Consider the following 14,968-nt stretch of genomic DNA (forward strand, 5'->3'; position numbering starts at 1 on the left):
ATGCCTGAGTTTCCTTATGGAAAGTTCCTATTAATTTCTTCTTTTCCCATGAGTCGCCCACACTGTCTTTCTCTGCATGTCTCATTTTTTCCTCTCAATTTAAAACTGGGCACTGTAAATATTACACATTGTGGCAGCTCTTGAAATCAGATCCCACCTTCTTTGGAGTTTGCTGGTGCTGCCCTTTGTGATTATTGTTATTTGCTTCCTTAATGTCTTTTTCAACTGTCTGTAAGTTCTATATTCTTTGTCACATGTGACCACAGAAGTGCCTGACCAGTAGCTTAGTGGTCAGCTAATGTTTTGCCAAAATAACCTAGAAAGCAAAAACAAAAAAAAAAAAAAAAAAAGAAAAACATTCTCCAGGTGTTTGTAGATCGACTTTGTGTCAGAGGCTTCCTTTAACGCTTATCCATGCTTTTTGCTACTCTACCTGAACTTTTACTTCCTGCTTGCACAGATCTTGAAGCTTATGAGGTACAAAACCTGAGGGGGTCTTCTTAGGCCTTTACTGAGCATGTGCCCCACCTGTGGAAATGCACAATTCTGGATCCCTTGGTACAGTGATCCCCCATATAGGGTCTTATGTTCTAAGACCCCCAGTAGACACTTGAAAACATAATACCAGTCCCTACTTATATCATGTTTCTTTCCATACTTATCTGTCATAAAGTTTAATTCATAAATTAGGCTTAATAAGAGATTAACAACACGAACTAATAATAAAATAGAATAGTTATAATATACTATAATAAAAATTATGCGAATGTGTTCTTTCCTACGCAGAATATCTAGCAACCTTAGCATATGATTTTCTCCCTAAGTGAAGAGCTTTCTTCTTTTCACTTAAAGGAAGCACTTTACAGCTTCTTTTTGGTATACCCAAATAGCCACCATCAGTATTCTTGGGCTTTGAGGCCATTATTAAGTAAAGATCAGGCTACGTGAATATTAGCACAGAAGTTCTGATAACTGAGATGGCTACTGAGTGAGTTGTGTATACAGCAGAAATAGATTGAACGTCCTGGGCAGGACAGAGTGGGATGGCATGAGATTCATCACACTACTCAGAATAGATGCAGTTTAAAACTTATGAATTGTTTATTTCTGGAATTTTCCATATATTTTCAGACTAGCTGAACCTGTGGATAGGAGCGATCACTATAGGTAGAATTACTTTGTTGGTAACATCAAAGTACTTTTTTTGTGGTGTTGGGTCTTATGTTTGCTAGGCATGTGCTCTACCCTGAGCTAACCTCCAGCCTGAAGGTAATTGTTAAGTTAGAGTTATGTTGTATTTTAATAGATATTTTCCTATTTTATTCATACTTCATCCAAATCTCAAAATTCTTTTCAAGTATGTTAACTGGCTGAATCCATTAATCTTAATACTTTGGAATCATTGAGCTCTCTTTTCTCTAAAATAAGTTTTATATTTCAAATGTTTCATTTTAAGTAGGTGTAAACTTATGTAATGCTAAATCTTTTAATTTTGAATATATATTTTGTTTCTTAAAAAATTTAATTTTAATTCTCTTTTTTTGGTGGAGCTTGGATTGAACTCAGCCTTTGAGCTTACTAGATAGGCGATCTACTGCTTGAGCCACACCCTCACCCCTCTTTGTTTTAGTTATTTTGGGGATAGAGTTTTATGATTTTGCCTACCTATGCCTCCCAACTAGCTGGTAGGATAGGTGTATACCACCACACAAAGCTATTGGTTGAGATCAGGTCTTGCAAACCTTTTGCCTGAGCTGGTTTGAAACCATGATCCATCCACTCTTGTTAACCAAGTAGCTAGAATTACAGGCATGAGCCACCACACCTGACTTAACTTTATTGTAGATAAAGAAGCTTTAACATGGAAAAGAAGCTTGAGTTCCTAAAATGATAGACATTTTACATATATTAGCTGACAAAACCTTTACCTCTTAATGTGACATGGATCTGATTGTCCCCATCCCAGCAACCATGCAAGGTAGAAGGTGTCATCCCAATTTAACACTAGAAACCTGAACTTTAGGTTAAGCAAATTGCTAAAAGCTGCTTCTAAGTGACAGAGATAGAAGTAAATTCAAGGTTTTTTTGGATTCCAAAGTTTGTGATCTTTTTACTTCATACTGTTTTTATTCAACAAGGGATTTAGTAAATTTTTGGTGAGTAAAGGGATGACAAAGAGGCTGTGAGAGGTCCCTGTTATTAACACATGTACAAGACTGTCACACCTTCATATGTTTCTTGGTTGTTTATATCACAGGCACTCAGGTAAACTTCTGTTTGTAATTAGGTGCTAAGATTTGTGTATTTTTAATTTCCATTAGGTTTTTCTTTTTTTTTTTATTTCTTTTATTCATATGTGCATACAATGTTTGGGTCATTACTCCCCCTTCCCCCCCCCCCGCCCCCTTCCTTTCCCCCACCTCCTCCCTCTCCCCACAAGGTTTTTCTTATCTTTGAATTTTTTAATTTATATTTTGGTTTTATTGTGGCAGTAATGGTTCTGTTTTGTTTTACAAATCAACACTTTCACAGAAACTAAACCTTAACCATTGAAGATGCAGTCATAGGTGGGGCCAGAGTCTGAAATACCTAAGTGTTTACTTTGATTACAGAGTTTAGCTGTGTATGCTAGGAAATTAGACTTCTTGTTGAATTTTTTCAAGATTAGTGAGAAGAAATAGTAAATCACTGTGGCTTTCTGTTCTCTTTCAGCTCTCAGAGGAATTAGCAGATAAATGGCTTTCCTACCCGGAGACCCAGCACGTACCCCTCAGCCAGCACATGCTTGGCTTTGCTATGAAGTCTGTTACACAGATGGTGCTGGGCAGTACATTTGAAGATGAGCAGGAAGTCATTCACTTCCAGAAGAATCATGGCACAGTAAGTCTAGGGCCAAATTAAGATTCTTCTTTCATCAAATTATGTAGCTTAATGCAGACTTTGCTTCTCAAGATTAAGCTTACTTCCTCATTTTGGGCTAAAAAGACCAATGCAAGCAAAAAAAATTTTTTTTTGGTGGTACGTGCATTTGAACTCAGGGCCTCATGCTTGCTAGGCAGGTGCTCTACCACTTGAGCTGTGCCCCCAGCCCAAGTTAAGATTTTTTTCAGGGACTAATGACCCAATTTTGAAATATTAGAAATGTATTCTGCTGCTTATCTTAGAGTAATTTTTAACCTCTTCTGGGCTGCAGCAAATGTTTATCAATATCTTGAGTGAAATAAAAATTTATAATTATACTTGTGAATTTTATTTATTCACTTAAGCCATAAAATAAAAGTTTGAGCACTTATTCTGCTGTCATGTTCTCTTTCCTCTCCATCCCTACTCCTTTGATAAAAAAAGAAATTTTCGCTTTCTGGCTGTAATTGGTTTGAATGTGCCCTTGACTGAAACCATTAAAATATACTTGAACCTTATCCTCACAAACTGTGGAACAAATTCTCCACATTTAAAAAGGAGAACTTGGGCTGGTGGAGTGGCTCAAATAGTGGAGTGCCAACTTAGTAAGAGTGAGGCCCTGAATTCAAACCCCAGTACCACACACACACACATATACACACACACACACAAGGGGAGAGTTTATAAGATCAGATTTGTTGGTGAAGATGGAATTCTTTTCTTACCAGCTTTCACTGCTCTATGTTACTTATAAAATCTTTGGCTGGGTGCCAGTGGCTCACATCTATAATCTTAGCAACTCAGGAGGCAGAGAGCAGGAGAATTGTGGTTTGAAGCCTGCCCAGGGAAATAGTTTGCAAGACCTTTTCTTGAAAAAAACCCTTCACAAAAAAAGAACTGGTGGAGTGGCTCAAGGTGTAACCCTTGAGTTCAAACCCCAGTAACTGTGAAAAAAAAAAATCTTTGTACCAAAGATAATAGATATGTTTGCCTATTTTCAGGTTTGGTCTGAGATTGGAAAAGGCTTTCTAGATGGATCACTGGATAAAAGTGCAACTCGGAAAAAACAATATGAAGATGGTAAATCTATTCACTATTAATTTTTAATAGAGAAAAGGATATGTGCCCCAGTTTTAGTAGGGTCATCTCTGAGATTCTGGTGAGATTATAGATCATGTATACTTTTTCTCCTTATGCTTTTTTTCCCCATATTTCCTACAATGGAATTTTTTCTTCAGCAAAAGAGAGAAAGCCTTTAAGTAGACAGAAAGAAACTAGTACTCACTGCAGAATGGGTACAATATGCAGAATTCATGGAAAGTAGAAGGATACAATCCTTAGAAAGCAATTTGACAATACATATTAAGAGTCACAAATAATGGATGAAATTATCTAGAAGAAGAAAATATTTGCTGAGCACCATGGCTCATACCTATAATCCCAGCTCTCTGGCGGAGATTGAGAGGATCTCTGCTGGAGGCCAGCCCAGGCAAAAAGTTAGCAAGACCCATCTCATCTAACAAGCCAGACATGTTGGTATAAGTCTGTAATCTGTAATTTTCATGGGAGGCATAGTTAGGAGGATTGTGGTCCAAGGCCACTCCAGGCAAAAATTGTACAACCTTATTTGAAAAATAACCTAAAAGCAAAAAGGGTGAGGTATGGCTCAAGTTGTAGAGCACTTGCCTGGCAAATGTAAGGCCCTGAGTCCAAACCCCAGTCCCACAAAAAAAAAAAAAAAGAGAGAGAGGAAGAAAAGAAAATGTTCATGAAGATTTTTGCATGTGTATATATAGTACTAAGGATAGAACCCAGGGCCTCACATATGCCAGGCATGCACTGTAGCACTGAGCCACACTCCCAGGCTTTATTTGTAGTACTATCTCTGTAAGAAAACCAAAACCAAACTAAATTGCCAACATTATAAGAATTGCTAAGAAAATAATGTTGTGATTATTATAAAATATTTGTTAAAATGTAGCAACAAAATTATTTTGTTATAAAATTGAGCAAAAATATTTTTAAATTGTCTTTCATTGGTTACAATTTTATAAAATTTATCAAGAAAACAGCAATTTTAATTTTAAAATAGCTACCCAAAATTATTTTCCCATACTGTTTTGTTGTTCTGTATTTTCTGTCAGTGGTTGATTGGTTGTAATGTTTTGATACATTTATCCTGACCTGCTTCAGTTCCTTTTTTGGCAACAAGCAGGGTAAATTAAAATATGTAGGCTGGCAGGGCACAGTGTTACACATCTGTAATTTCAGCTACTTTTGGGAGGCTGAGACAGGAGAATCACTGGAGCCCAAGAGTTCAAGGAGTTTGGTGCGCCTTGAAACTTGTGGAGCAAATGGAACCTGCTGGCCCATAAACTACAAGGCTCCTTCTGGCCAGCAGCAGCTCTCAGTACACAAAGAAGGGAACATTCTAAAGTGAAAGCAGCCCTGAAGTGCACAACTGACCCGTGATTGTCCCTACACATTGTCCATGTTCAGCATCAATCTGTACTGTTGGAACTTCAGAGACTCCAGCTACTTTTCTTTTCTCTGAGTGGTTTGGAGATCAGGTCTCATGCCCTGAGCACTTGGATAAATGTTTGGCTTCTGAGCTATATCACCAATCCGGTGGTGAGAAACTACACATCAATACTGCCACTACTTAGTCCTGCCTAAGCATTGAGAATACTTCAACTAGGAGATTACAGGAGATTAGATGATTTGGCCTCAGCTGCATAGATCTCAACACAGAAACACAAGAAACACAAAAAAACAAGGCAATATGACTCTTCCAAGAGTCAACAATTATGGATTCTTAATGATAGTGAAGTGGATAAAATGATTGTTGGACTGTTCAATGAATTTAAAGGGGAAACAAAATAAACAACTGAATGAAATAAGGGACAGTGCAGGATATGAAAGGGACTCAATAAAGATGGAAATCTATACATGAAAAGCTCAAGAACTCAAATAAAAACTCAGTTGAAAGCTTCATAAATAGTTTGGATCAAATGGAAGGGCTTGAAGACAAGGTGGATGATTAGAACATTCAGACAATGGCAATGAAAAAAATTAAGAAAGTATGAATGTAACACACAAGACCTCCGAGGCATTATTAAAAGACCAAACCTTCAAATCATGGGCATAGAAGGAGACAGGGTATAAGCTGAAGGCATAGAAAACATACTCAATAAAGTAATAGAACATTTCACAAATCTTGGAATAGAGATAGTCATCCAGGTACAGGAGGCTTTTAGAACATCAAACAGATAAGACCAGCAAAGAATCTCTCCATGGCATATTATCATTAAAACATTAATGGGCTGGGGGAGTGGCTCAAGTGGTAGATTGCCTGCCTCACAACTGTGAGGCCCTGAGTTCAAACCCCAGTACCAAAAAAGCAAACAAATAAAAACCATTAAGTATCCATAATAAGGAAAGAATATTGAAAGTTGTAAGAGAAAAGTGCTAAGTTATATATAAAGGCAAACCCATCAGAATAACAGCAGATTTCTCATCAGAAACTCTAAAGGGAAGGAGGGCATGGAATAACTGCCAGCCCAGAATACTTTACCCAGCAAAGCTGTCTTTCATAATTAAAGAAAGAAATAAATTCATAGTTGAAGAGCAACAAAGTGAGATGGAAGGAAGGAAGGGAAAAGAAAACCAGGCACCACTGACTCATACCCTTAATCTTAGGTACTTGGGGGACTGAGATCAGGAGGATTGTGGTTTGAGGCCAGCCTAGGCAAATAGTTTGTGAGACCCCCATCTCTAAAGTAGAGCAAAATGGACTGGATGTGGCTCAAGCAATAGAGCACCTGCTTTGCCAATGTGAAGCCTTGAGTTCAAACCCCTGCCTCAAAAAAGGCTGCATTGAAAAAATGAATTTTTTTTCAACATTCTAGTTTTGCCTCACAGGATTTGTCTTCCTTTATTTTTTTTTTTTTGTGGTACTAGGTCTTGAACTCAGGGCCTACACCTTGTATACCTTGAGCCACCCCACCAGCCTTTTTTGTGATGGGTATTTTCTAGATATGGGTCTTGAGAGCTATTTGCCTGGGCTGGCTTCACACTTTGATCCTCCTGATCTCTGCCTTCTGAGTAGCTAGGATTACAGGCATGAGCCACTGGCGCCCAGCTCCTTTATTCTTTTAAGAAATATTTAATTGTGGCTTACTATATGCTGTCCCTGTTCTATGCACAGGACATAGAATTCCCTTCTTCATTAGGTTACTATTCTAGTGATTTCCTTTAAAAATAAAAAAGCCAATTTTATTGACACATTTCCTGACATTTGTTTTATCCTTCTGATTATCTCAATTAATGCATTTGGATTAATTCCCCTTGCTAAAGAATATATTTCAGCAATACTGATTAGACTAATGTGAAATGACTCCAATTAAAAGTAGATTGTTTAGCATGATATATGTATATATATATTCCTTAGGCTATCAGGCATAGATCTGGTTTGAGATTTTATTGATAATGATTATATTTTGGTATTTGTGAGTTTGAGAGGTTCCAGTCCATCATGGTGGAGAGAGTATGACAGAGTAAAGCAGCTCATCTTATGGTGGCCATAAGAGAGAGAGAGAGAGAGAGAGAATGAGAGAATGAATGAATATGAGAATTCTTGCCCTGGCTGGCTTTCTCTTTTTTCTCCTTTCATTCCATCCAGGCCCCCAGCATATGGCATATGGGATGTGCCACCCACAGTTGGGGTGGGTCTCTTCCCTCCTTAATTAATCCTCTCTAAGAGACACTCCAGATGTGTGCTTTACTTATCTTTAGGTGCTTCTCAATCCATTCAAGTTGACAGTCATGATCAACCATCCCAATCAGAATCTCCTTTCTTAAATGAATAATTCCCAATCTGCTCTGCACAGTAGAATCACTTGAAGAACTTAATACCTGAAGATCGGGCCCTGTCGTAAACCAGTTTATTCAAAGCCCTAGGTATCAAATAGTTTTGTCAAAGCTTCCCAAGTTATTGAAATGTACTTTTTTAGTATTGAGAATGTATAGCAGTAATTGCCAAACTTCACTATACTAAGTCTTTCTAAAAATGTTAAAGCCAGGCTTCTATCTCTAAACATTCAGATTTACTTGTTAGGAAGTATGACTTATACTTTACTATTTAAAAAAAAAGCTTCCAGGTGAACAGGACATAGTGGCATACATCTATAATCCCAGCTACTTGGGAGGCAAAGGCAGTAGGATTGCAAGTTCAAGGCTAGCCTGTCAAGACCCTGTTTTGAAAACAAACAAGGGCCAGGGCCATAGTTCAAGTGGTAGAGCACTTACCAAGCATGCTTGAGGCCCTGGGTTCAATCCCTGGCACTGCAAAAGAAAAAACAAAAAAAAGCTTCCCAGGTCGTTCCACAGTACAGCAAAGTTTGGAAACTACAGCATTACACTGTTAGTAATTTCTCATTTTCATCACTAATGTGTACTACATTCTTTCAGTTTTATAAATATTTAATTAAGATTTTTAATCCTGGCATGTTTAGGTGCTAGGGAGATGTCAGTGAATACATAAAATTTCTTGTTCTTCAGCCTTTTTGTCTGACATCTTAGCAAGGCTACAGTGGTCGCCACTGTTCTCCCAGCTTCTCGATGCCGCCCAAGGACGACAAGAAGAAGAAAGATGAGGAAAAGTCAGCCAAGAAGGACAAAGACCCAGTAAACAAATCTGGGGGCAAGGCCAAAAAGAAGAAGTGGTCCAAAGGCAAAGTTCGGGACAAGCTCAACAACCTAGTCCTGTTTGACAAAGCCACTTACTGTGTAAAGAAGTTCCCAACTATAAGCTTATAACTCCAGCTGTGGTCTCTGAGAGGCTGAAGATTCAGGGTTCTCTGGCCAGGGCAGCCCTTCAGGAGCTCCTTATTAAAGGACTTATCAAATTGGTTTCAAAGCACAGAGCTCAAGTAATTTACACAAGAAATACTTAGGGTGGAGATGCTCCAGCTGCTGGTGAAGATGCATGAACAGGTCCAGCCAACTGTACATTTGGAGAAATAAAACTTTATTAAATCAAGAAAAATTTTTCTTGTTCTTCAGCTACAACAAAAAAGGAAGAGAATTAGTCTGTATGGTAAAGATAGAACCACCAGCATTGACTGATGAATTAAATGTATAGTATGAGAGAAAAAGAGAGACAGGGGAGAGAGAGGAAGAGAAAGAACACAGGTTTATAGGTTTTAGACCTCAGTAACTGGAAAATGATATTATTTGTAAATAAGATGGGAAGACTATGGGAAGATCCAGGATTTTTTGGAAGAATCAAAAGTTCACTTTGTTGGGTTTAATATGCTGTGTAGTGTGTGTTAATGTTTAATATGCTTCAGACATCCAAGTGGAGATGTTCAGTGTGTTGTTAAATAGATGAATCTGGAGTTCAGGAGGAAGTTTGGAAGTGTTTGCTACATAGATTTCCTTCAGATTGCTGGGCCTAGTTGCTCACACCTATAATCCCAGCTATGAAGGAGACAGAGATCTGGAGGATCTTGGTTCAAGGCCAGCCCGGGCAAAAAGTTAGCAAGAGTCCATCTCAAGCCTGCCTAGCAAGCTTGAAGCCTTGAGTTCAAACCACAGTACTGCCCAAAAAATAAAAATAAATAAAACAGTAGCAAATTCAGAAAGAAAAGAGGTCCCAAAACTGAGCTCAATCCTTGGATATTCCATCTTTAAGAAATTCAAGAGCTGAGAAGAAATCCAAAAGGAGACTTAAGAATGAGCAGGAGGAAAAGGGGGAGGGGATGGAAGTGTGGAGTGTAGGGAAGTGTGACGTCCTGGGAGCCAACCAAGGCCATGTTTCCTGGAGAGCTGTTATTGATATCACAGTGATACTATAAGTCAAGTAAGGTGAGAGCTGAAACAAGTCTGGATAATTTTATTGACCATTGGATATCAGTTATTTATATCTTTTAGGTTTCAAAATTTACTTTTCTGATTATTTCACAAGTTTTTCTGTCTCTCAGTGAGTGAAACCTGGCTTGAGAGAAGCTATGGAGTTAATTTAGAAGGCAGGTGGAGATAGGATCAGGGATGTGTTCGGAGGCCTTTTAGGCACTGTTATTGTTCTACATCTTGACCTTGTTAGTTATGATACAGGTGTTTGCTTTGTAATTATTTCTTAAACTGTACTTACATGTTTTATGTACCTTTTTTTTTTTTTTTGTATGTACCTTAAACAGGGTAAAAAAGAAAGAAAGTAGATGAGGGCTGGTAGAGTGGCTCAAGTAGTGGAACACCTGCCTAGCAAGCGTGAGGCCCTGAGTTCAAACCCCAGTTCCACAAAAAAAGATGAGTCTAAAATATAAATTAGATTTTTTATTGTTATTCACTACCTTTGAAGGTTCTGCACAAAAACATTATGCAGAATTATTTTTAGAAAGTTTAATCTCCACAAATGCTTGTATCCTAAAATGTTTTTTGTGTTTTTTCTCTAAGCCCTTGTGCAATTGGAATCTATTTTAAAGAAAATCATAAAAGAACGAAAAGGAAGGAACTTCAGTCAACGTGTTTTCATTGACTCCTTAGTACAGGGAAACCTTAATGACCAACAGGTGATGTAACTATTAACTGTTTATCAATTAGAAAACAATCATGCTTGTCACTCACTTTTACCTGGATGCCTCCCAGAATTTAGTGGCTTCTCTTTTATTATGCATCATAATAAGCACAAATATTTAGTCTCCTGTGATTTAGCTTTGAAGTAGCTGTATATTATTTAATATTTGGATAAGCAAACACTGAACCAAAATTTTCTGATCATAAAAGAGAAGGACTTGTATAAGCCTTGGTGACCAAGCTGCTGTGCCCATAGGACCAGGTGTGGCAGCTGGGTTTGTTCACAGTGGTTGTCTGTTACCAACAGCACCACTGTACTTCTAGTGTTGTCAGGCCAAGGACAGGAGTGGAGTCATTGCCACACCAGTTCACTAGAGGGCTTTTTTGCCCCACTCTACACATGGTTTCCTGGGTGTGTTGGTGCAGAAATTGAATCCTGTTCTGAGAACAGTGGCAGGCAAGTCTCTACTCTTCCCAACATTTTGTTGCTGTGCTAGGCCAAGCCAGAAGAAATAAGACTGAACCATCTTGTTTGCCAAAGTATAGCATGAGCCGGTAATATTTCCAACTTATAAGTGTCTATTGCATCAAAAAGTGAAGACATAGGAAAGAAATAATATAGTTTTTTTTTCCTTTTGTTGATTCTAATTTTGTTCTTTAGGTTATTTTAGTAGAACTTAATATAAGGCGCCTTATAATCTCGTATTTTCTAAATTTAATTTTGTTTCCTAGATCCTAGAAGACAGTATGATATTTTCTCTGGCTGGTTGCATAATAACTGCAAAGCGTAAGTATACATTAATTTATTTTTCAGATGGACTACAAAATATACAAGGTTAAACCCATTCTAAAAATAAAGGAAACACTGTTTGCAAGACCTCTTCACAATTTCTCTTCCCTGCTTTTTATTCTTGTTTAACAAGCTTGATTCACACAGGTGCCTTTTTTTTTTTTTTTAATCCCAAGTGTTCAATGCCACCTCTGAAAATGGCTATAAATTTCTTGACACATTTTATGGATTGTGAATTCTAGTTAGTGCCTTGGAAATAAAATGCTCTTGACACCTCTCCAGGCAAGCAGTAAGCTTTATCATTTTCTGCTGCTGCTTTTCCCTGACTCCAAGCCAGTCTGCTGTTTTTCAGGTCTCCAGCTGAGAATGTAGGCTACAGACATCATGATTTAAAAGGACATCTCTCTCGGTGGAATTGAAGAGTTCCATTTAAAATTCTGAAACGTGTGATCTGTTTCGAAGTTTCCTTACTGGTTTTTAGATTAGTAGAGCACCGTTCATTCAGAGTATTTATAAAAATATGAAAGATAAAATGCCTACAGGAAGTATTAGGATATCAATTTAAAATCCTGAAAATTATGTTCATTTGATTTCACTTATAGCTCTTTCTGCTTTAAGGAATTATTTTAAATGATGAGTCTAAAATATAAATTAGGTTTTTTATTGTTATTCACAACCTTTGAAGGTTCTGCAAAAAAACATTAAGCAGAATTATTTTTAGAAAGTTTAATCTCCACAAATGCTTGTATCCTGAAATGTTTTTTGTGTTTTTTCTCTAAGCCCTTGTGCAATTGGAATCTATTTTTAAAGAAAATCATAAAAGAACGAAAAGGAAGGAACTTCATTCAACGTGTTTTCATTGACTTAGTACAGGGAAACCTTAATGACTTCCCACAAATTCCTTTTCTTTGACATATAGATTTGTTCAAATATTATAGATTAAGTAAAATTAATGCAAGCATGTATCAAAAATAATGTATTCAACTTTTTTAATGCTTTCCTGTTAAAAATATATTACATTAAAAACATATGTATGTTAAATACCTTTTAAAAAATCTGAATCAAGTTAGGTGTGATTATATACACACCTGTAATCTCAATGCTTGGGAAAATGAGGAAGGAGGATTGTGAATTGAAGGCTAGCCTGGGGTACATAGTGAAAGCCTATCTCAAAAACAAAAAAACAAAATAAACAACCCCTCCTCAATCTGTGTATACCATACAAATTGATCATTTCCAAGGTTGAATTAATATTTTAATTTTATTTTCAGTCTTTACGGGCGGAGGGGTTCATAGTATTACTATTTCTTTGCATGTGAGTTAGCTATTTTTTAAGGCACTGCTGAAATTTTTGAAAGACAAAATAGTCAGGAAACTTTAAAGTTCTTACTGTGTTATTTGTTAGCCTTGGGCAAGTTACTTGTCTGTGTATTTTCTGCTTTCTAAAATAAGCAGTTAGCTCTACATGACCTCTGTGGGGTCTTTCATCTACGAAATTGTGTCTAGGTCAATACTGTACTTAATGCTAAATGTCTTCAAATTGCATTTTAAAAGCTATTTCCATTCATACTTTTCAGTTGAATTCTACAAAAAAAAATAAACAATGTTTGAGAGTATTAAGATTACACATCTTATTAGGGTTTTTTTTTGGCGGGGGGAGCAGCACCTGGTTTGAATTTAGAGTTTCGAACCTGGTAGGCAGATGCTCTACCACTTGAGCCACACCCCCAGCCCTTTTTTGCTTTAGTTATTTTTCAGGTAGAGTCTCGTGTTTTTGCTCAGGGGCCTGCCTCAGTCTGCGATCCTCCTATTTGTGCCTTCCAATTTGTGCCTTCCAAATAGCTGGAATGACACGTGTGCACCACCATGTGCAGCTTTTTGTTGGTTGAGATAGGGTCTCATTAGCTTTTGCCTTGGCTAGCCTTGAACCAAGATTCTCCTGGCTCTACCTCCTCCCATATACATAGGATTATAGGCATGAACCATTGGGCCTGGCCACATTTTATTAATTTTAAGTAATATAATCAGGCAGAGCATATGAGTGACTACTGTTTGCAAATCCTTGTAATAATTCCTTCAGTTGTATATTACTATATGTTGTAAAATTGTATTACATGTATATTTTGTACATTACACAAATTTTCACATCACTCAAAAGCCATAATAAAGAAGCAGATGTAGAGAAAAGTTAAGAACACAGGCAATCATCTTGAATAATTGAGTACCAGGTAGCCATCAATTTTAGAAATGGTAATATAGGTTACAGGTGAAGTAAGTAGAGATAAAATTTGTATAAGCATATTAGAAAGTATCTGACATAGAAAAGTAGAGCCATAGATAGTATCAGCTGAAGCATATTCTAGAGAGAGGTAATATATATTGGCATGGTTCTATTCTTTGACCTGTTATAATCCCAGTGGATTCCTAAAGGAAATATAACTACTTTATTTCCTGTTTGATGTTCTTTTTGTGATTTTCTTATACTCTCATTTCCTCAGTGAAAACAATCCATAAAGCAGTTTAAAGCAAAATTAAGCATGAGCCTTGAGCTTCCAGTTTGGGTGTTCATCAAAGTAACTGGAATATTTGTTAGAAGTGCAGATGTGTGGACCTTACTGCCGGGCACTGAGCCACAGTCTGTGGATGTTAAGTTGTAGCATCAACCAACTTCCAGATGATTGTTAGTACTACAATCCTAAACAACAATCAGTTACAGTTCTTGAGCTAATATGCTCAGCATGAGAAGAAAAATTGTAGAATATTGCCTGATAGGTAAATCTCCTGGTAGTTTGATTTGAGCTCCTGAGTGAATGAACTGATGATTCTTTTTTTTTTTAACTTTACAAAATTGAGTGCACCAGGTAATCAGTCATCACAATCACCAACGCTGAACTCCTCCACCACGAAGTGTAGTACCCTTTATCATAGGTAAAATGCATTCAGCACCAGGACTTGATACTTTTGAGAAACTGTCTGGATTGCACTAACTATTTTGGCATCCTTCTATAAATTTTTATGTTCTGTTTAAAGAAATACAAATCCTCATTTTACTTTTTGGTAACATTTACATATCATGTCTATCAGAAAAAAAGGAAATTAAAAAACCAAGACAATTAGTTTTTTTCTTATTCTATATAAAAAATATGAGCTAACTGTTTTCATTGTTAATTAGTATAATGTTTCATCTAGTGTGTACCTGGGCAATCTGTTTTTTAACCACCTCGGAAGAAGTTCAAAACAAGCTGTACAAAGAGATAGACCAGATTTTTGGGAAGGGTCCCATTACTCCAGAGAAAATTGAGCAGCTCAGGTAAGAATACAATAAAAGGAAGAGGAGATCAATAAAAGGTAGATTTGAACTTGTTTATCTAACTAAAGCTAATGTTAATGTGTAGAAAAGCTATACATTTATTTAATTATTTTCTTTTTGCAGTACCGGGGTTTGAACTCACAGCCTCACACTTACTAGGCAGGCACTCTTAACACTTGAACCACTCTGCCAGCCCAAACTGTATACTTTATAGGACTTAAAATATTTCCATATAGATTTGAGTGGATAACTTAATCTGGCTTTTACAATCATAAATAGTTCTGAGAAATCGTTAAATCAGGATGATATCAAGCAAGTGGAACACAAATAGCCTGTAGGTGGGAATAGAAGTAGTGCAGCACGTTAGGAAATAGCAGGATAGGATTTTGTAA

The 14,968-nt window shown here is 37.0% G+C and overlaps 1 protein-coding gene and 1 pseudogene across 4 annotated transcripts in view; both read left to right on the forward strand.

The window, feature by feature from the left end:
- Cyp20a1 (cytochrome P450 family 20 subfamily A member 1) overlaps positions 1-14,968 on the forward strand; it is a 46,643-nt gene that overhangs the window by 18,356 nt on the left and 13,319 nt on the right. For 3 of the 4 annotated variants that reach the window (XR_012447350.1, XM_074071465.1, XM_074071463.1), the window contains exons 5-9: positions 2,713-2,880; positions 3,903-3,981; positions 10,357-10,472; positions 11,209-11,263; positions 14,456-14,576. Coding sequence is in view for 3 of the 4 variants with exons in the window: in XM_074071465.1 (XP_073927566.1) it covers positions 2,713-2,880; positions 3,903-3,981; positions 10,357-10,472; positions 11,209-11,263; positions 14,456-14,576 (539 nt within the window). In the remaining variant the exon portion in view is untranslated. The remainder of the gene's footprint in view (positions 1-2,712; positions 2,881-3,902; positions 3,982-10,356; positions 10,473-11,208; positions 11,264-14,455; positions 14,577-14,968) is intronic. The other variant, XM_020160510.2, reaches the window with a different exon arrangement.
- LOC141422621 (small ribosomal subunit protein eS25 pseudogene) lies at positions 8,409-8,947 on the forward strand (annotated as a pseudogene).

The sequence above is a fragment of the Castor canadensis genome, chromosome 4 (genome assembly GCF_047511655.1).
Source record: "Castor canadensis chromosome 4, mCasCan1.hap1v2, whole genome shotgun sequence".
In the NCBI taxonomy this organism is placed as follows: domain Eukaryota; kingdom Metazoa; phylum Chordata; class Mammalia; order Rodentia; family Castoridae; genus Castor; species Castor canadensis.